Here is a 20986-nt window from a genome sequence, read left to right as displayed (position 1 = left end):
TAAGAAATAAATATTATATAATAATTTAACGTTAACTTTATCACACAAATAATAACTATAACGCTTTTTTCCACATCTCAGAAAACAAGTCAAAATGCATGCATCTATCTTTATTACATGCATTTAGAAATATGAAGTTTAATAAAATGAAATTTAACAGTGTTAAATTGTGCAAACTATAAATACTGTTAAACGATCAAGTATTACATAGGTTTTTATTTTAAAAAAACATATGACCTCAAAAAATACACAAATTACCTTCAATTATTCCTATGAAAATATCGAAATTCTCTCGTCGAGACAAAAAGCTGTTTAAACAAAACCGCGTCCAAATTAAAGTTGTTAAATTAATGAAAACAAAGGGTGAAGATTACCAATGGATATTTCGTCATATTTAATGTTTCTAAACATGACAGGTGATGAACATCACATGGTAGTCTACGTCAATAAACTATTGCTATATAAGATATATCAGAAAGCTGGAAATTCGCAATACATACTCTTTCCGATCTAGCAATGGTGTGGTTTCCTTCCATTGCCTTCTCAATAACCCTTTTGGGAGGGCTGGCTTCCCTTATCACAGGGGCTCCTTTGACATCTGCAAATGACGCTTCGCAGATAGTATTTAGCAATCCGCAAATAGCAAGGGAGTTTCTTCAGTGCCTTACGAGCAGCATCGGAGCTTCTCCAGACTTTCCCGCACAAGAGCAGTCAGAAATAGAAACAATTACGGAAGCCATACTTTCCACTGTATCAAATTCGAATGAACAATCAATTGAAACTAGGTCACGAGCTGCAAATATTGCGTTAGCTTCATCATTAGCTGGCTTGTTAGCGAGTGATTCAAATGGAATAGGCATAAGCAAACAGCTGTTTTCTCTGACGAATATACTTTCACAATGTTTCACTCAAACTACGGGATTACAAAGTCCAGAATTCGTGGATAATTTTCAAACACTTCTTCAAAGAATCTCTGGAGTTGATATTGGAACTTCTCTTTCACAGAGTCAACTAGCGGCGCAAAATACAGCTTCATCTGGAGCTAGTCAGACTCAAATCCTACAAGCTTCTCAGTCCCAAGGCCAACAAGCTTCCCAATCCCTAGGTCAACAATCATCTCTATCGCAAGACCAACAAGCATCTCAAGGTCAACAGGCTTCTCAATCTCGGGACCAGACAGCCTCTCAGTCACAAAGTGGTTCTGCATCTTCCCAGTCAGCGATCGGTCAGTCAGGAAGTCAATCCGGAAGCTATGGCATCAGTCAAGCTGCGAGTCAATCTTCAGCAGCTGCTTCCAGCAGCAGCTTTTCTTCTGAAAGTGCGTCCGCATTTACACAGTCATCTTCCTCTGTGTTGGCTTCATCGAGCTCGTTTTCTAATGCCTTTTCCTCTGCTTCTTCAACATCTCAAGTAGCACAAGTTGGTTATGAACTGGGCTTATCAACTGCTCAATCTCTTGGACTAAGTGATACGCAAGGCTTCGCCAATAGCCTTTCACAAGCGGTGCAGCAAGTTGGAGTTGGAGCAAGTTCATATGAATATGCAAATGCACTATCAAGTACAGTAGCTCAGATACTAGGAGGAAACGGTATTTTAAATACTTCTAATGCTTCGTCACTGGCTTCATCATTTGCTAGCGCTTTATCAGCATCTGCGCAATCTGCTTATTCATCAGCGTCTAGTTCTTCCGCAGCACAATCATCAGCTTTTGCTCAGAGTCAAGAAGCTGCATCCGCTTTTAGCAGAGCAGCATCTCAAGCTCAAAGTCAGCGAGAATCTCAGTCACAAAGTCAACAAGCATCTCAAGCACAAAGCCAACAAGGATCTCAAGCTCAAAGTCAACAAGCATCTGCATCCCAAGGTCAACAAGCTTCCCAATCCCAAGGCCAACAAGCATCCCAATCTCAAGGCCAACAAGCTTCCCAATCTCAAGGCCAACAAGCTTCCCAATCCCAGGGACAACAAGCAACTCGATCTCAAGGACAACAAGCTTCCCAATCCCAAGGTCAACAATCATCTCAATCGCAAGGCCAACAAGCATCTCAATCTCAAGGTCAACAGACTTCTCAATCTCGGGGCCAGCAAGCCTCTCAATCACAAAGTGGTTCTGCATCTTCCCAGTCAGCGATCGGTCAGTCAGGAAGTCAATCCGGAAGCTATGGCATCAGTCAAGCTGCGAGTCAATCAGCTAGTCAATCTTCAGCAGCTGCTTCCAGCAGCAGCTTTTCTTCTGAAAGTGCGTCCGCATTTACACAGTCATCATCCTCTGTGTTGGCTTCATCGAGCTCGTTTTCTAATGCCTTTTCCTCTGCTTCTTCAACGTCTCAAGTAGCACAAGTTGGTTATGAACTGGGCTTATCAACAGCTCAATCTCTTGGACTAAGTGATACGCAAGGCTTCGCCAATAGCCTCTCACAAGCGGTGCAGCAAGTTGGAGTTGGAGCAAGTTCATATGAATATGCAAATGCAGTATCAAGTACAGTAGCTCAGATACTAGGAGGAAACGGCATTTTAAATACTTCTAATGCTTCGTCACTGGCTTCATCATTTGCTAGCGCTTTATCAGCATCTGCGCAATCTGCTTATTCATCAGCTTCAAGTTCTTCCGCAGCACAATCATCAGCTTTTGCTCAGAGTCAAGAAGCTGCATCCGCTTTTAGTAGAGCATCATCTCAAGCTCAAAGTCAGCGAGAATCTCAGTCACAAAGTCAACAAGCATCTCAAGCACAAAGCCAACAAGGATCTCAAGCTCAAAGTCAACAAGCATCTGCATCCCAACGCCAACAAGCTGCCCAATCCCAAGGTCAACAAACATCCCAATCTCAAGGCCAACAAGCTTCCCAATCCCAGGGACAACAAGCTTCCCAATCCCAAGGTCAACAATCATCTCAATCGCAAGGCCAACAAGCATCTCAATCTCAAGGTCAACAGGCTGCTCAATCTCGGGGCCAGCAAGCCTCTCAATCACAAAGTGGTTCTGCATCTTCCCAGTCGGCGATCGGTCAGTCAGGAAGTCAATCCGGAAGCTATGGCATCAGTCAAGCTGCGAGTCAATCAGCTAGTCAATCTTCAGCAGCTGCTTCCAGCAGCAGCTTTTCTTCTGAAAGTGCGTCCGCATTTACACAGTCATCTTCTTCTGTGTTGGCTTCATCGAGCTCGTTTTCTAATGCCTTTTCCTCTGCTTCTTCAACATCTCAAGTAGCACAAGTTGGTTATGAACTGGGCTTATCAACTGCTCAATCTCTTGGACTAAGTGATACGCAAGGCTTCGCCAATAGCCTTTCACAAGCGGTGCAGCAAGTTGGAGTTGGAGCAAGTTCATATGAATATGCAAATGCAGTATCAAGTACAGTAGCTCAGATACTAGGAGGAAACGGCATTTTAAATACTTCTAATGCTTCGTCACTGGCTTCATCATTTGCTAGCGCTTTATCAGCATCTGCGCAATCTGCTTATTCATCAGCTTTAAGTTCTTCCGCAGCACAATCATCAGCTTTTGCTCAGAGTCAAGAAGCTGCATCCGCTTTTAGCAGAGCAGCATCTCAAGCTCAAAGACTGCGAGAATCTCAGTCACAAAGTCAACAAGCATCTCAAGCACAAAGCCAACAAGGATCTCAAGCTCAAAGTCAACAAGCATCTGCATCCCAACGCCAACAAGCTTCCCAATCCCAAGGTCAACAAGCATCCCAATCTCAAGGCCAACAAGCTTCCCAATCCCAGGGACAACAAGCTTCCCAATCCCAAGGTCAACAATCATCTCAATCGCAAGGCCAACAAGCATCTCAATCTCTAGGTCAACAGGCTGCTCAATCTCGGGTCCAGCAAGCCTCTCAATCACAAAGTGGTTCTGCATCTTCCCAGTCGGCGATCGGTCAGTCAGGAAGTCAATCCGGAAGCTATGGCATCAGTCAAGCTGCGAGTCAATCAGCTAGTCAATCTTCAGCAGCTGCTTCCAGCAGCAGCTTTTCTTCTGAAAGTGCGTCCGCATTTACACAGTCATCTTCTTCTGTGTTGGCTTCATCGAGCTCGTTTTCTAATGCCTTTTCCTCTGCTTCTTCAACATCTCAAGTAGCACAAGTTGGTTATGAACTGGGCTTATCAACTGCTCAATCTCTTGGACTAAGTGATACGCAAGGCTTCGCCAATAGCCTTTCACAAGCGGTGCAGCAAGTTGGAGTTGGAGCAAGTTCATATGAATATGCAAATGCACTATCAAGTACAGTAGCTCAGATACTAGGAGGAAACGGCATTTTAAATACTTCTAATGCTTCGTCACTGGCTTCATCATTTGCTAGCGCTTTATCAGCATCTGCGCAATCTGCTTATTCATCAGCGTCTAGTTCTTCCGCAGCACAATCATCAGCTTTTGCTCAGAGTCAAGAAGCTGCATCCGCTTTTAGCAGAGCAGCATCTCAAGCTCAAAGTCAGCGAGAATCTCAGTCACAAAGTCAACAAGCATCTCAAGCACAAAGACAACAAGGATCTCAAGCTCAAAGTCAACAAGCATCTGCATCCCAAGGCCAACAAGCTTCCCAATCCCAAGGTCAACAAGCATCACAATCTCAAGGCCAACAAGCTTCCCAATCCCAGGGACAACAAGCTACTCGATCTCAAGGACAACAAGCTTCCCAAACCCAAGGTGAACAATCATCTCAATCGCAAGGCCAACAAGCATCTCAAAGTCAACAGGCTTCTCAATCTCGGGGCCAGCAAGCCTCTCAATCACAAAATGGTTCTGCATCTTCCCAGTCAGCGATCAGTCAGTCAGGAAGTCAATCCGGAAGCTATGGCATCAGTAGAGCTGCGAGTCAATCAGCTAGTCAATCTTCAGCAGCTGCTTCCAGCAGCAGCTTTTCTTCTGAAAGTGCGTCCGCATTTACACAGTCATCATCCTCTGTGTTGGCTTCATCGAGCTCGTTTTCTAATGCCTTTTCCTCTGCTTCTTCAACGTCTCAAATAGCACAAGTTGGTTATGAACTGGGCTTATCAACTGCTCAATCTCTTGGACTAAGTGATACGCAAGGCTTCGCCAATAGCCTCTCACAAGCGGTGCAGCAAGTTGGAGTTGGAGCAAGTTCATATGAATATGCAAATGCAGTATCAAGTACAGTAGCTCAGATACTAGGAGGAAACGGCATTTTAAATACTTCTAATGCTTCGTCACTGGCGTCATCATTTGCTAGCGCTTTATCAGCATCTGCGCAATCTGCTTATTCATCAGCTTCAAGTTCTTCCGCAGCACAATCATCAGCTTTTGCTCAGAGTCAAGAAGCTGCATCCGCTTTTAGCAGAGCAGCATCTCAAGCTCAAAGTCAGCGAGAATCTCTGTCACAAAGTCAACAAGCATCTCAAGCACAGAGCCAACAAGGATCTCAAGCTCAAAGTCAACAAGCATCTGCATCCCAACGCGAACAAGCTTCCCAATCCCAAGGTCAACAAGCATCCCAATCTCAAGGCCAACAAGCTTCCCAATCCCAGGGACAACAAGCTTCCCAATCCCAAGGTCAACAATCATCTCAATCGCAAGGCCAACAAGCATCTCAATCTCAAGGTCAACAGGCTGCTCAATCTCGGGGCCAGCAAGCCTCTCAATCACAAAGTGGTTCTGCATCTTCCCAGTCAGCGATCGGTCAGTCAGGAAGTCAATCCGGAAGCTATGACATCAGTCAAGCTGCGAGTCAATCAGCTAGTCAATCTTCAGCAGCTGCTTCCAGCAGCAGCTTTTCTTCTGAAAGTGCGTCCGCATTTACACAGTCATCTTCTTCTGTGTTGGCTTCATCGAGCTCGTTTTCTAATGCCTTTTCCTCTGCTTCTTCAACATCTCAAGTAGCACAAGTTGGTTATGAACTGGGCTTATCAACTGCTCAATCTCTTGGACTAAGTGATACGCAAGGCTTCGCCAATAGCCTTTCACAAGCGGTGCAGCAAGTTGGAGTTGGAGCAAGTTCATATGAATATGCAAATGCACTATCAAGTACAGTAGCTCAGATACTAGGAGGAAACGGCATTTTAAATACTTCTAATGCTTCGTCACTGGCTTCATCATTTGCTAGCGCTTTATCAGCATCTGCGCAATCTGCTTATTCATCAGCGTCTAGTTCTTCCGCAGCACAATCATCAGCTTTTGCTCAGAGTCAAGAAGCTGCATCCGCTTTTAGCAGAGCAGCATCTCAAGCTCAAAGTCAGCGAGAATCTCAGTCACAAAGTCAACAATCATCTCAAGCACAAAGACAACAAGGATCTCAAGCTCAAAGTCAACAAGCATCTGCATCCCAAGGCCAACAAGCTTCCCAATCACAGGGACAACAAGCTACTCGATCTCAAGGACAACAAGCTTCCCAATCCCAAGGTCAACAATCATCTCAATCGCAAGGCCAACAAGCATCTCAATCTCAAGGTCAACAGGCTTCTCAATCTCGGGGCCAGCAAGCATCTCAATCACAAAGTGGTTCTGCATCTTCCCGGTCAGTGATCGGTCAGTCAGGAAGTCAATCCGGAAGCTATGGCATCAGCCAAGCTGCGAGTCAATCTTCAGCAGCTGCTTCCAGCACCAGCTTTTCTTCTGAAAGTGCGTCCGCATTTACACAGTCATCATCTTCTGTGTTGTCTTCATCGAGCTCGTTTTCTAGTGCCTTTTCCTCTGCTTCTTCAACATCTCAAGTAGCACGAATTGGTTATGAACTGGGCTTATCAACTGCTCAATCTCTTGGACTAAGTGATACGCAAGGCTTCGCCAATAGCCTCTCACAAGCGGTGCAGCAAGTTGGAGTTGGAGCAAGTTCATATGAATATGCAAATGCAGTATCAAGTACAGTAGCTCAGATACTAGGAGGAAACGGCATTTTAAATACTTCTAATGCTTCGTCACTGGCTTCATCATTTGCTAGCGCTTTATCAGCATCTGCGGCATCTGCTTATTCATCAGCTTCAAGTTCTTCCGCAGCACAATCATCAGCTATTGCTCAGAGTCAAGAAGCTGCATCCGCTTTTAGCAGAGCAGCATCTCAAGCTCAAAGTCAGCGAGAATCTCAGTCACAAAGTCAACAAGCATCTCAAGCACAAAGCCAACAAGGATCTCAAGCTCAAAGTCAGCAAGCATCTGCATCCCAAGGCCAACAAGCTTCCCAATCCCAAGGCCAACAAGTATCCCAATCTCAAGGCCAACAAGCTTCCCAATCCCAGGGACAACAAGCTACTCGATCTCAAGGACAACAAGCTTCCCATTCCCAAGGTCAACAATCATCTCAATCGCTAGGCCAACAAGCATCTCAATCTCAAGGTCAACAGGCTTCTCAATCTCGGGGCCAGCAAGCCTCTCAATCACAAAGTGGTTCTGCATCTTCCCAGTCAGCGATCGGTCAGTCAGGAAGTCAATCCGGAAGCTATGGCCTCAGTCAAGCTGCGAGTCAATCAGCTAGTCAATCTTCAGCAGCTGCTTCCAGCAGCAGCTTTTCTTCTGAAAGTGCGTCCGCATTTACACAGTCATCATCTTCTGTGTTGGCTTCATCGAGCTCGTTTTCTAATGCCTTTTCCTCTGCTTCTTCAACATCTCAAGTAGCACAAGTTGGTTATGAACTGGGCTTATCAACTGCTCAATCTCTTGGACTAAGTGATACGCAAGGCTTCGCCAATAGCCTTTCACAAGCGGTGCAGCAAGTTGGAGTTGGAGCAAGTTCATATGAATATGCAAATGCACTATTGAGTACAGTAGCTCAGATACTAGGAGGAAACGGCGTTTTAAATACTTCTAATGCTTCGTCACTGGCTTCATCATTTGCTAGCGCTTTATCAGCATCGGCGCAATCTGCTTATTCATCAGCGTCTAGTTCTTCCGCAGCACAATCATCAGCTTTTGCTCAGAGTCAGGAAGCTGCATCCGCTTTTAGCAGAGCAGCATCCCAAGCTCAAAGTCAGCGAGAATCTCAGTCACAAAGTCAACAAGCATCTCAGTCACAAAGTCAACAAGCATCTCGAGCACAAAGCCAACAAGGATCTCAAGCTCAAAGTCAACAATCATCTGCATCCCAAAGCCAACAAGCATCCCAATCTCAAGGCCAACAAGCTTCCCAATCCCAGGGACAACAAGCTACTCGATCTCAAGGACAGCAAACTTCCCAATCCCTAGGTCAACAATCATCTCAATCGCAAGGCCAACAAGCATCTCAATCTCAAGGTCAACAGGCTTCTCAATCTCGGGGCCAGCAAGCTTCTCAATCACAAAGTGGTTCGGCATCTTCCCAGTCAGCGATCGGTCAGTCAGGAAGTCAATCCGGAAGCTATGGCATCAGACAAGCTGCGAGTCAATCAGCTAGTCAATCTTCAGAAGCTGCTTCTAGCAGCAGCTTTTCTTCTGAAAGTGCGTCCACATTTACACAGTCATCATCGTCTGTGCTGGCTTCATCGAGCTCGTTTTCTAATGCCTTTTCCTCTGCTTCTTCAACATCTCAAGTAGCACAAGTTGGTTATGAACTGGGCTTATCAACTGCTCAATCTCTTGGAATAAGTGATACGCAAGGCTTCGCCAATAGTCTTTCACAAGCGGTGCAGCAAGTTGGAGTTGGAGCAAGTTCATATGAATATGCAAATGCAGTATCAAGTACAGTAGCTCAGATACTAGGAGGAAACGGCATTTTAAATACTTCTAATGCTTCGTCACTGGCTTCATCATTTGCTAGCGCTTTATCAGCATCTGCGCAATCTGCTTATTCCTCAGCGTCTAGTTCTTCTGCAGCACAATCATCAGCTTTTGCGCAGAGTCAAGAAGCTGCATCTGCTTTTAGTAGAGCAGCATCTCAGGCTCAAAGTCAACGAGAATCTCAGTCACAAAGTCGACAAGCATCTCAAGCACAAAGCCAACAAGGATCTCAAGCTCAAAGTCAACAAGCATCTGCATCCCAAGGCCAACAAGCTTCCCAATCCCAAGGCCAACAAGCATCCCAATCTCAAGGCCAACAAGCTTCCCAATCCCAAGGCCAACAAGCATCCCAATCTCAAGGCCAACAAGCTTCCCAATCCCAGGGACAACAAGCTACTCGATCTCAAGGACAACAAGCTTCCCAATCCCAAGGTCAACAATTATCTCAATCGCAAGGCCAACAGGCTTCTCTATCTCGGGGCCAGCAAGCATCTCAATCACAAAGTGGCTCTGCATCTTCCCAGTTAGCGATTGGTCAGTCTGGAAGTCAATCCGGAAGCTATAGCAGAAGTCAATCAGGAAGTCAAGCTTTGAGTCAATCAGCTAGTCAATTTTCAGAAGCTGCTTCAAGCAGCAGCTTTTCTTCAGAAAGTGCATCCAAATTTGCTCAAACTTCATCATCAGCTTTAGCATCTTCAAGCGCTTTTTCCAACGCATTTTCGTCGGCATCGTCGTTATCTGAAGTTGCTGAGGTAGGATATGATTTGGGTTTATCAACTGCTCAATCTCTTGGAATTTCTGATTCACAAGGATTTGCAAATAGTCTTTCGCATTCCGTTCAGCAAATTGGAGTAGGTGCAAGCTCATATGATTATGCAAATGCTATATCTAGTACAATCGCCCAAGTTTTGAACCAAAATGGTGTATTGTCTTCATCAAACGCTCAATCACTTGCTTCTGTTTTCCAAAGAGCTTTATCCTCAAGTGCATCTAGTTTAAAATCTAGCTCTTCCACTGTGCAAAGTTCAGTTTCAACCCCAAGTTCATATTCTGCTCAATCACCTTATACTTCAATATCTTCAACAAACCAACAAGGACCCTCTGTAAGCTCACAGGAATTATCCTCTACTCTTTCACCAATTGTGTCCTCTCAAGGACTCGGATCTGCGAGCGCAACTTCAAGAGTAAATAACATTGAACAAAACTTAGCTTCTGTCATAAAATCCTCTGGATCTACAGCTCTGGACATAAGGGATGCTCTTCAAGACGTTGACTATATTTCATCTTTGATACAGAGTGAGAGACCGGAATTGAGTTCCTCGCAAGTTTTGACTGAATCTTTGCTCGAATACACGTCCGCACTTTTACAACTTCTTCAAAAATCAACCATTACAAATGTGAACGTATCGAATGGACCTCCAGTGAATGTAGAGCTAGCGAGATATCTTTCTCAAGCTTAGGTGCCAACATGCTCGACTAAGATTTTAATGCTTTTTACTACTGTGCTTATTTACTTTATAATTACTTTTTGCCTTGGTCTAAGATTTGAATAAACCACTTATAAATTGATGGATTTTTCTTTTCTCTTTTAATAAAAGAACTAACCATATTTTTCTTTTTCTTTTTTTAGTTAGTAATTAAAGTTTTTTTATTTTATTTAGATGCCAGACATTTTGCTACTAAAAATTCATGTTGCTTTCGAATATATCTGAACAGTAAAATCAAATAAGTTAGTGCTGTACATTCGTGAATATTCTTATTTTTCGTAATTTGTTCGGAATCATGCAAAGTAGGGAGAGTTGAAAATAAAAATGGTATGCACTTCTCTATATAAGAGCATAATTTTCATTGCCTGTAATTTTTCAGAAAAATTTATCTTTTGAAGCTGTTATGTTACTTTGAAATGCCATGATTAAAGCTTTCAGAAAAAATTATTTATATTAATGCAAAATTTGTAAAGGCTATAATTTACAGGATTAGACACTTTTTGAAGAATCATATATAAGTAAATTATTGTTCATAAAAATAATTTTAAAATTACTCATATATCATTATCAACAACTTCTCCCTCAAATGACAGTTCTCACAAACTTTGCCTTAACATTAAAAATGCAATTTCCTAAAAACTTTAATTTCATCTTAACACGTAGAATGCCATGGGGTCACCGGTGACTGGCACTGAGTTTGTTCGTAGCGCCACGGGGGTAACCGGTGACCGGCGAAGCCAATAAGATTATTAGAAACACATAATTCGAGTAAATTTTTAAAGCTTTTAATTTTTTTATATTATTATCGTTCCTCAAATGGTTTGAAGAAATTAATGCAATATAGAACACGTAAAAATCCTTCTATCTGGACGGGCAAGCCATGTAAAATTAGCGTGTTCAACGAGTTAAAATGTCTTAGCTATTAGGAAGTACAAAATCTTCCTGTGAAATTATAGAGATTGGAATTCCTAATCTGATAAGAGTACGATGCATACGAATAGCATAGCTATTATTAAGCTAATTCTAAATTATGATATCAACTACTTTTTGTGACTTACAGTTTTACTTTATGCTAACGTGGGTCATTTCTTCCATGGGAACTAAAGATTTTATAGGGTTTCTATCAAATTCATAATCACCTGGGATGACGAAACGTTTCGATTTCTGATTGTAAAAAAAAATTATAAGATACTTAAATGCTTTAAATTAATCAATTTTCGGAATTTGTGCTTAAAAATAATTTGGATTTTTTGCTCTGCAATGTAATAAATATTATTTTGTCATTTATAAAAATGCTTCTTTAGAACAGTGAAACAGATGTTTGACACCTAATATAATATTTGTGTTTATTCTGTTTTATATATTTTATAACAAATCTCTTCTTTTTCTATGATCTAAACATTTAATTTAATCCTTTCAACGCAAATGATTTTAAATTGTTATCGAATTTTTAACCTCAATTTTTAAACAAAATAAATTTCAACAATCTGCCCATCGAATTATTTCTTAAGTAACAAAATCATTAAAAAAAAACAATAGATGACACCTGATTTTTTTCATACTGTGCCACAGAAAAATTATCTTTTGATCGAGATTATAGAAAAAACATGCATATTTGCCTTAACTTTGTTCCAAATCTAAACAAACACAGGTTTTGAAGTGTGCTTGTTCCTGACATGTTTACGAACAGGTAGAGCTTACTACGGAGCAGATACCGGTTGAAAAAAAAAATTATTTTTTTTTTTGCCTTATAAAATCTATATAATGTTAAGGCAAATACTCATATGGAAAACAAAACAGCTAGAAGTCTTAGTCCATCACGCCTTATTCGTTGATAATTTTTCACTGTGATTCAGCAAAACCTGCTCTGCTACGATAGTGAGATAAGTTATTTTAATTTTGACGTGAAAAAATTTCGAGAATATTGGTCAGCTAAATTTTTTTTGATCAGTAGATAAAATTAAATTTAAAATAAATTGAAAACTAAGAAACATTTGCCTTGTTTCAAGATTTTCAAAAAAAAATTCACTTTTATGTGACTTTAAAATTATATTTTATGTATTTCCTTAAAATAATAATATTAAAATATCTTTCATTTTTGAAAGACTGTGCTCATTAAAATCATAAATTCAACTTTTCAAAATTTCACTACACCCTTTTGCATATCTGCAAAGTTAAGTTTTGATTGTATTTTCTCTGTGGCCTTCTATAATTCAACACTAAAAACTGGTATAATTGATTTGGTGTTCATTATTGCAATATGAAGCTTAGTTCATTTAATTTCATATATTTCAGTTTTTATTCAATTTTTTTTGATTTTATGTTTATTATTGCACGAGTTTATACAGTTAAAAGAATAATTAAACGAGTTTATACGATGTACGAATATAAATATAGAATGAATGGATAGTTGATTGAATGTCAACAATAACAATCTTCCTGCAGCCGGAAGAAATTTAGAAAACATCCAGTGAATCCCTCTGCTTATGTTAAGCTTACGAGATGATGTGTGAACAGGCTTAATATTCTAAGAAGCCCGTAATTTGCCCGTAATTTTACCGTTCATAAGAATTTTCTGTAATTTTCAAATTCTAGCAGATCGTGAGCAAAAAACAAATTGAAGAAAATTAATATCAGAACATAAATAAAGTGTAAGGTTTGCCATTTTTTGAGCGCTATGCCTTATTGGTTATATTACTGTATAATATTGCAGTTTTTTTTTTCTTTTTTTTTATATAGCATATCTTCCTTGCGAAGTCTTCCGAACTCATTTGTTGTTTGTTTTAGTGAAATTTAAATTGAAAGAACGCGTTATGTAGTAATCACTACAGGTATAATAATATTGGATGGCACGGTTTTTAAAGCTAGCTTAGGAGCAAAAATCAATCGAAAGTAGTATTCCGGAAATCTTACAACGAATTTTAACCCCTAGCGCCATCTGTGCTTCGCTTTACACGATAAACCATTCATGGGGTACTTCCCCAATCTATCTTAAAAGCGTGATCCAGGTTACGGATGTAAGATCTCTCTATAAATATAAATAAAAGGTTTTCCTGCAGAAAAAGAGAAACAGTTAAATTTATTTTATGAATCTACAAACTTTGATTGTATCATTAACGATAATTATGTGCACTATACCTTGGTTATAAAATCATCAGAATTTGCAATATAGGAGCAATAAATTACGATACAAAAACCAATCACACAAAACTTTGAATCCGGACAATACGGCTTCCATAATTGAGCAGTTACAGGTTGGGCTACTTCTGTTAGATGACAAAACCTCTTTGACATCAAAAATCATAGAAATTCATTCCACCCTTTACCCCGTGGTGTTCCACATTTTCGAATTTTCAAATAGTACATATTTTCAAATATCATACTTATAAAACTTAAATAGTATCCAAAAACTATTTTAACGAGTTATTTTTTACTTGACATTTCAAAAATGCCTTGTTTCTCTTTGTATATTATAATTGCAATTTTTATATGTTTATTTGTACAAACTAGTTTAATATCAGTCTATACTATTCTAATAAAGATATAGTCAAATCTTCTTCGCTAATGGAAATCTATAACGCTCACTAAATTATAAATTTTTTTGTTCTAACTTGATTTTTAAATTTATATTCAACAATCAATTGCTTTTCTATTTTGTTGGGGAAAAAATTTTAAATTATTCCTTATTTTATTTCTTAAATATAATTAAACAATTCTGTTTGTATATTTATTTGGTAAGAATTTTCTAAAAAAAATTTAATTTGGAAATATTAATAATTAAAAAACGGGGATGCAACAACAATGAATAACACTTCCTAAAAAAATTAAAATACATTTGATAAGAATTTAAGAAATAAATCTTAAACAAATTATCTTTAAATTAGAAAACAACAAAAAAGAGATGCACAATCATTTGATACTCTATTGTAGCGACACCTAGCTATTTATTGAATCAATTTAAAGGGAAGAGGCACTAATCCCATCGTGTCCTTAACCGTAACGTTAATGCTTAATCTACACTTGTTAGTAAACAAAAAGATCGTTGTGAAAATCTGTGGTGAATTTGACAAAAACTGAATTCGTAACTAATTATAACTTCAAATTTTTATCAGAATGATGTCTGCGCCCATGGTTCAGGTTGGGCAACCTATGCATCCTGGTATGCAACCACAACAACCACCTCCTCCGCCTCAACCGGGTCAAGTTGAACTGAAATACGACAATGTTAATAAAGTTAAAACTCTAGTTTGGTCTTTGAAAGATTCTTTTGCAGTACGTTACAATTATATACATTGATAAAAAGATTAGATAACAATTTTTCGAAATAAATAATTAAGTTAATATAATTATGCAATTCAGCATCAGAAAAGTTTTAAATTATTATGATTCGAAGAATAAATTTTAGAGAAGAAATTAAACCTAGTTAACACCATCCTTTCTGATTCTTACTCTTTCTTTTTTTTTATTTTTTTTTGGATCTTTAAAAATCTACTTACGTGGATACATTAAAATCTAATGTTGTCAAGCACTTTTGCTTTCTTTTAGATATATTGAAATCTTAATCTTGTGTTATATTTTTGCTCAGTTTATTTTCAATAACTTTTTTTTTACCATTTCGTATGGTGAAAATCAATGTTATTCTAAATATAAAACATTGGTAAAAAGAATTTTCCAATGTTTTGTATTTAGAAAAATTAATAAACATTATTTTTTTTTTAATTGTCCTGGTTATAATAAATATTGAAATATTCATTTTTTTAGAAAAAAAAATATTTATTAGTTTTATTTAATTTCTGGGGATATTTCCGTATCCTGATCTGTCGCGCCAACTACAATCGCCAGAGTGCCAAATAGATTTTAAACGTGCAATTTTATTTTTTTTTTTAAAAACACATAGAAATTTGTCCGGGGGTGGCTGCGAGTTATACCTTTCGATTAATAATGTTTTTTTTTTTAAATAATGTTTTTTTTTTAGTTTCTCGCTGGCCACTGCCCGGAAGTTTCCAACACTTGGTGATTATTCTGCCACAGATCACGATACGGAAATATCCCCTAATTTCTAATGTGAAAAGAACTAAATAATAAATACTTCATAAATGATACCACTACAAAAAAAAATTGTAGTGGTAGAATTATTTTTCAAATATTGCCTAACTCACAAATTATTGAGTCTGTATACAACCTTTATCGACAGTGCCTCCAAAAATATTTTGAATTTTTAATTATCATAATTCTTTTCTCATTTAGAATGTTATGAAAGTTGCAGGTGCAAGAGTAAATCACATGGCATCAGGGTATGTATTATGTACTACTTAATATCTATTAAAAGTAAAAAAAGCACATTGTATAATATATTGTTTATTTTTTTTAATATTTTTGTTTAATTCTGTGAATATATAATTTTATTTTAATTTATCAGTACATAGGAGTTTGTTTAAAAATTTAGAAATTGAAGTCCGTAAATATTAATTACTATAAAATAATTGGCATTAAATATACATTTCCATTCAAAGCTTTAGATGTTAAGATGTTAGTATTCAATCATATTTTTGGGGATTTTGACAGTACTTATTGGAACCATGTGTTGGCGACTGTTTCTCTGAGTTGTCGCCAACACAAACATTAGTCCCTTTGAATTTTAATATTGCAAAGCATTATAAAAAAACAATATTGATACTTGAAAATGTGTCAAGATAGTTATTAAGCTGAACTAATTTATATAATTTTTACCTTGGTAATATTTTTGTTTCTGAATAAATTTATTACTTAATGTAATAATATTGTATAATGTTCATGATATTATCTTTTTAAAATGTTCACAAAAATTATTTTATTCGATATGTATAGTTAACTAAAAAGCAAGAATAGGAAATTTATGTGGTAATTACTGGCCAATAGAGGTTAATTTATTGGTGTCGCCTTTTTGCGTTAAAAATACCGTAATGATTTTGTTTCTAAATTGTGATGAAATATGCTTATATTTCTTTGTTTTAAAAGTATTATTAATAATATATGATATTATCATTAAAAATTATTATATTATTTATATATTATTATTATAACATATGTTTTAACAAAAATTAATAGTTGAAAAAAAAAGGAATATATAACAGATTCAAATTTAGACTTGTTTTTCTCATAATTTTAAACTTCTGTTTCAAAAAAAAATATATAATAACTACTTCTGAAAAAATTTGTGTATTACTTAAACATGAATTATTTAAAATAGAATTTCTGCAACTGTTATTATTATTTATCTCTGTGTTCTTTCATTGTTCATTCTCTCCTTAATTTTATTTTTTTATTTGATTTGCCTTTTTTGATAAGTAAACCATATCCTTTAATCATTACCACATTTTTTTTTTAATTGTTAAGCTTTTTTTGGAAACATAACTGTTATGTGTTTAGTTACTATATTTGTCATTACCATTCCCACCTCATTGTCATTCGGTACAATTGCTCCAAAGACGAAATACTGCTCCTGCCTTTTTATTCCCATTTCATCTCTCAGCAAAGAAACAGAATCAAACATCTACCTACACTTTGAGGAGTTTCTTTTCATCAAAAATAAATTTTACTTTATGTCTCAATAAAAAACAGAGTTAGCTACATCTAAAAAGAAGTTGAAACGTAGTAAAAGGGAGTAGAAAAGGTAGTAGCAGTGATCAGAACTGATGTGCTACAAGTACACAACTATTGTAATTACTATTTTTTTTATTGTTATGTGTAATATAAGTTGTAGTGTAATGTAAGATTAAGAATATTGCCTATTTTTTAGTAGCTAATCAAAGTGTTATCTAAAACATTTTTTTTTTTTTTTTTTGTACTTTAGGAAAACAACTGAAGATGCTCCTCCAAGATTTGATAAAACTCTGGAAGATTTTTTTTCAATTTGCAATCAAATTGAGCTTCATTTGGTAAAAATATTAGTATAATTATTTTCATTACTTGATGATGAGGTTTTTTATTGTGTGTTTCAGATAAACTTTTAATTTTCCTAAAATGTACTAAAACAATAATGATACCTTAAAAGCTATCATAAATATAAAATGCTAACATAAAAGGAAAATTCAAAAATCTATCATAAAAAGAAAATAGAGGAATAGAAGAATTTTTATTAACAAAAAATGTAGCTGAAAAGAAATTTTGCACTGCTATTATTAAGGAAACATTTTAAAATTTAAAAATTCATTTAATTAGCAATTCTCACTTGAAAAGATGCTTCTTGAAATACAGGAATATGCCAAAATTTAGATGGAAATTTTTTTTTATATATATTTTATGAAATTTGTTTATTTCAAAAAATATTATATTTTCTTTAAAATATCTAAAACAATTATAAAAGGTCTACATACTATTATTTTACTCAATTTAGAAAACTAATCCAAAAAGCAAAGTAAATTAGAAATTACTTGTTTCAAATATATGTTCTATATTTTTCAAATAGAAACTTAATTACTTAGAAAATACTATTTTATTTTTTATGACCGTAGTTGAACAACCGACCCAATCTTATGGGTTTATGACTACTAATGTTCAACTCTGTAACCTTGTGATTTTGAACCCAATTCAGAAGACAGGGGAACTCCTGGATCGAGTATTAGGAGAAATTTGCCTTCATGGAGGACTTTTTGTTAGGACGTGGGGGCATTTGTGTTACACGGAGAAAACGATCACGAGAACCTCCCACGGTTAGCCTCACGGCGAGGGGACTCCCATGCCGTGAAGAACCCATGATCATATGACCATGAGGATATTTCACGTCAGCACTGTGGGCAGTGCAAGCCGGATGCGGAATTCGTATCGACTGGGATTCGAACTCGGTTCGCCTCATTGGAAGGCGAATGCTCTATCCCCTGAGCCATCATGGCTCAGAAAATACTACTGTAAAAAAAAAAAAAAAATTCAGGTGTATTTCAATGGACTCTGAAACAATTTCATAGAAGGGGAATAGTTTAAAGTTTAGCACAGTTGAATCTAGTGACTAAAATTCGTATTAAGACTTCCAGGTTACTATTTCCACTTTGTTTTTACGTCTAAGCTTAAAAAAACATGACATCCGAAGTTATTATTACACTTGAAGCTATTGTTTGCCATATGACTTACACAATTTACCATTCAATTTGTAAATCTATTTAACTTTAGCTGAAGTCATAAAAAAAGCTGTAGATAACACTCAGAACATGACAACCCTTGCCCTTTATTTATGTCTTGACTTATTAGCTTGGTTAGACATTGCCTGAACATAAGCAGGGGTCTGTCCAGGCCAAATTTACTACCGATTAGTGGTACCTTCACAAATTCAACTTTAGGAAAAACAGTAGCTTCACAAAATTCTTTTTCTTAAGATTTTATTTTTGTATCTTGTAAGAAACGATAATTCCATATTTTTACCATATTTTTGTGTTGATTTATTTAAATAATTTTTAATTTTCACAAAATAGGTACCTCTCAGAAAAGCCTAGACAGGCCCCTGATAAGTAGAGTTAAAGATTGGATATTTTCAACATTCGATTCTGATTTTAAAATCTTGTTATTGTTTACATGGGTGCCACTCTTCAGTCCTGGGAACTGAAATCAGTCTTGAGAAAAATCATTGGACTAGATTCTATTAATATCTTTTTCCCATTTGTTTACTGAAACTTATTTTCTTTTTCTTAAAAATGTAACATATTTTCTGTTAAAAATAAAAAGAATTAATTTTTGAGAAAACAATTTTATTTTTCTCAATTATTGCAGGACCATCAAATAATAATGTCACACTGCAATGAAAGAATGAGATTTGTACTATTGCTGAATCTAAATTTTTTTAAGTTGCCTTCCTCCTTCCTAATGCATTGGCATGTTGGCTGAAGATAAATCAGTATTTATTTATTTTTAAATTATAGTGCTAGAATGAAAAACAATGGTGAAGCGAAAAATAAGTAGAGATATGAATGGTCTTAGAAAAATTTAGTGGTTTTATTATTCAGATATAGGTGTGGAAAATATACACAATTAGCTTCTATTTTTGGTTTGTTTGCTAAAAATTAATTAAATAAATAAAAATATTAATAACAAATGATGGAGGCCATTATAGGGGATAGGTAAATTTGGGATCAGTGAGTTATAAATCTCTGAAAATTCCAGTAAACAATACTGTATCATACTAATTTGTCAAAAAATAAGTTTAGTCTTGAAATTTTTATAGAGTGGCACCCATGTATTTACCATCAACTAAGATGCTATTTAATTTATTTTTATGTAAATTTTATCTAGAAAGCAATTCAAGAATGCCACATGCAGCATAAAGACAGCATGCAGTATTTGCCTCTTCATATAACTCTGGGGAAACAAGACACTTCTGCTGGGTCCCTCACAGATGGCAGTTTGTCTTACACTCAGTATGTTAGTACCGTGAAAGGACAAGTCAATTTTGCTAAGTCTGTACAAGATATTCTTACAGAGGGTGTTCGAAAAGTTGGCCAACCTTTAGCACCTGAGTGAATCCATTTATTACGAGTGTGAAAATATATTTAGGAATTATTAACAGTTTAATGACTCTGTGAATCTCTGAAAGGTCTCTGAATTCATAAAACCTACTTGTAAAATTATTATTAAACAATTGTTGTTTGTAAATTTGATCTTGTAAATTGTTCAAACAGTTTAATTACAGTTGGAGATAATTTTTTGTTTCATATTGGTAAAATTGCATTTCTAATCCAATAAAAATCTATCTTACCTTCATGTAAAATATTACACAAAATGGCTAAGTTATTCAAAATTGAAAAAAGGTTTGTGTTTAGGGTTTCCCGCAACCTAATAATACTAAAAACAAGTTCTTTTTTCCCCCAGATGCTGAAAAATATATTCAAGTTGAAATGCTATTTTATGGCTTTATCTTATTCAGACGATATTTTTAATCCTTTAAATAATTTATTATTCAATAATCTAACTAAATATTTGAAGAAAAAAAATAATCATTGATCAATAATATAACCTTGATTAAACTAAATAAGGAAAGGAATTTTTAAAATGCATATAAATTTAATTTTTTAAAACCTTCTTATGTTTCTACTTCATATAAATAAATAAGAAAGGGGTGCCCCTTACATAGAACTTCAGAAAATGTGAATTAAAAGAAACATGTGCAGAATAGCAAACATGCTATTCTGCACACATTCATATCATGATTAGAAATTATCTTCTTTTCTAACTGTATTTTTAAGTCCGCAGGAGTGGTACTCATGTCTTGGAAGATCATCTTCCCCTTTGCTGTGCTATCTTAAAGAAGAAAAAAAACTGAGACTAATTTGTCCTTTATTAATAATTGGGAAATAAAGTTTAAAGAAAAAGATCGAACTTCAAAACAAAGATTGTATTTGCGAATTACTGTAATTTCTATTATGCAGGTTGTATTATAACTAACTTATTAATTAAGCAAAGCAAACACTCTACATTTATAGATTGAATATTTTACCAAGAGAACATTATTCCAATTGTGTGAGAGATTATTGTGGTAAAGAACACTCACCAAATAGCAAGTCGGCTTAAAAATTGCAAACGTAAGGAAAGTGAAGTAACTGTTCTCAACCTTAGTAGTTGATTCAGTTTTATAAAACAAAGAGGTTTCATAAAGTTGCTTATTTTTTCTCTAAAAATTCATATCAAACTGAAACGTTTTTGTGACAAATACATCATGTTCTCCATATGTATATTATTGAACAAAAAACATTTATAGATTTTGATCAAAAATATTTCTGTATTCTGGAAGATTTCGTTCAAGATTTCTCTCGTCATTGATGTTTATTTCTCCCTTTACAATTGTAAGAGTGATAATTTTTAGTGAAGAAATAAAATAACTTTTATACAGTCTGATTTCTAA

At 36.0% G+C, this 20986-nt stretch overlaps 2 protein-coding genes across 2 annotated transcripts; both read left to right on the top strand.

The window, feature by feature from the left end:
• The first annotated feature begins 470 nt into the window (after positions 1 to 470).
• LOC107439605 (uncharacterized) lies at positions 471 to 10204 on the top strand. Its single transcript, XM_087165597.1, has 2 exons — positions 471 to 4639; positions 5504 to 10204. The coding sequence occupies exons 1-2, from the start codon at positions 517 to 519 to the stop codon at positions 10093 to 10095; spliced, it is 8715 nt and encodes a 2904-aa protein (XP_087021723.1). The 5' UTR covers positions 471 to 516; the 3' UTR covers positions 10096 to 10204.
• Positions 10205 to 14080: 3876 nt separating this feature from the next.
• On the top strand, positions 14081 to 20976 carry ix (mediator complex subunit intersex). Its single transcript, XM_087165596.1, has 4 exons — positions 14081 to 14394; positions 15370 to 15416; positions 16955 to 17039; positions 19381 to 20976. The coding sequence occupies exons 1-4, from the start codon at positions 14236 to 14238 to the stop codon at positions 19606 to 19608; spliced, it is 519 nt and encodes a 172-aa protein (XP_087021722.1). The 5' UTR covers positions 14081 to 14235; the 3' UTR covers positions 19609 to 20976.
• Positions 20977 to 20986: the final 10 nt, after the last annotated feature.

The sequence above is a fragment of the Parasteatoda tepidariorum genome, chromosome 6 (genome assembly GCF_982258835.1).
Source record: "Parasteatoda tepidariorum strain Cologne lab strain chromosome 6, Ptep-v5.0, whole genome shotgun sequence".
Classification (NCBI taxonomy): domain Eukaryota; kingdom Metazoa; phylum Arthropoda; class Arachnida; order Araneae; family Theridiidae; genus Parasteatoda; species Parasteatoda tepidariorum.
This window is presented reverse-complemented; position numbering and strand designations above follow the sequence as displayed.

What these genes read in the sequence shown, in the direction of transcription:
- ix (XM_087165596.1), top strand. Translation starts at nt 14,236, where the DNA reads ATGATGTCTGCGCCCATGGTTCAGGTTGGGCAACCTATGCATCCTGGT. An exon ending in GTAAATCACATGGCATCAGG is followed by an intron (nt 15,417 to 16,954) that starts GTATGTATTATG and finishes TTTGTACTTTAG; the next exon opens with GAAAACAACTGAAGATGCTC. An exon ending in ATCAAATTGAGCTTCATTTG is followed by an intron (nt 17,040 to 19,380) that starts GTAAAAATATTA and finishes AATTTTATCTAG; the next exon opens with AAAGCAATTCAAGAATGCCA.
- LOC107439605 (XM_087165597.1), top strand. Translation starts at nt 517, where the DNA reads ATGGTGTGGTTTCCTTCCATTGCCTTCTCAATAACCCTTTTGGGAGGG. An exon ending in ACAAGCTTCCCAAACCCAAG is followed by an intron (nt 4,640 to 5,503) that starts GTGAACAATCAT and finishes CCCAATCCCAAG; the next exon opens with GTCAACAATCATCTCAATCG.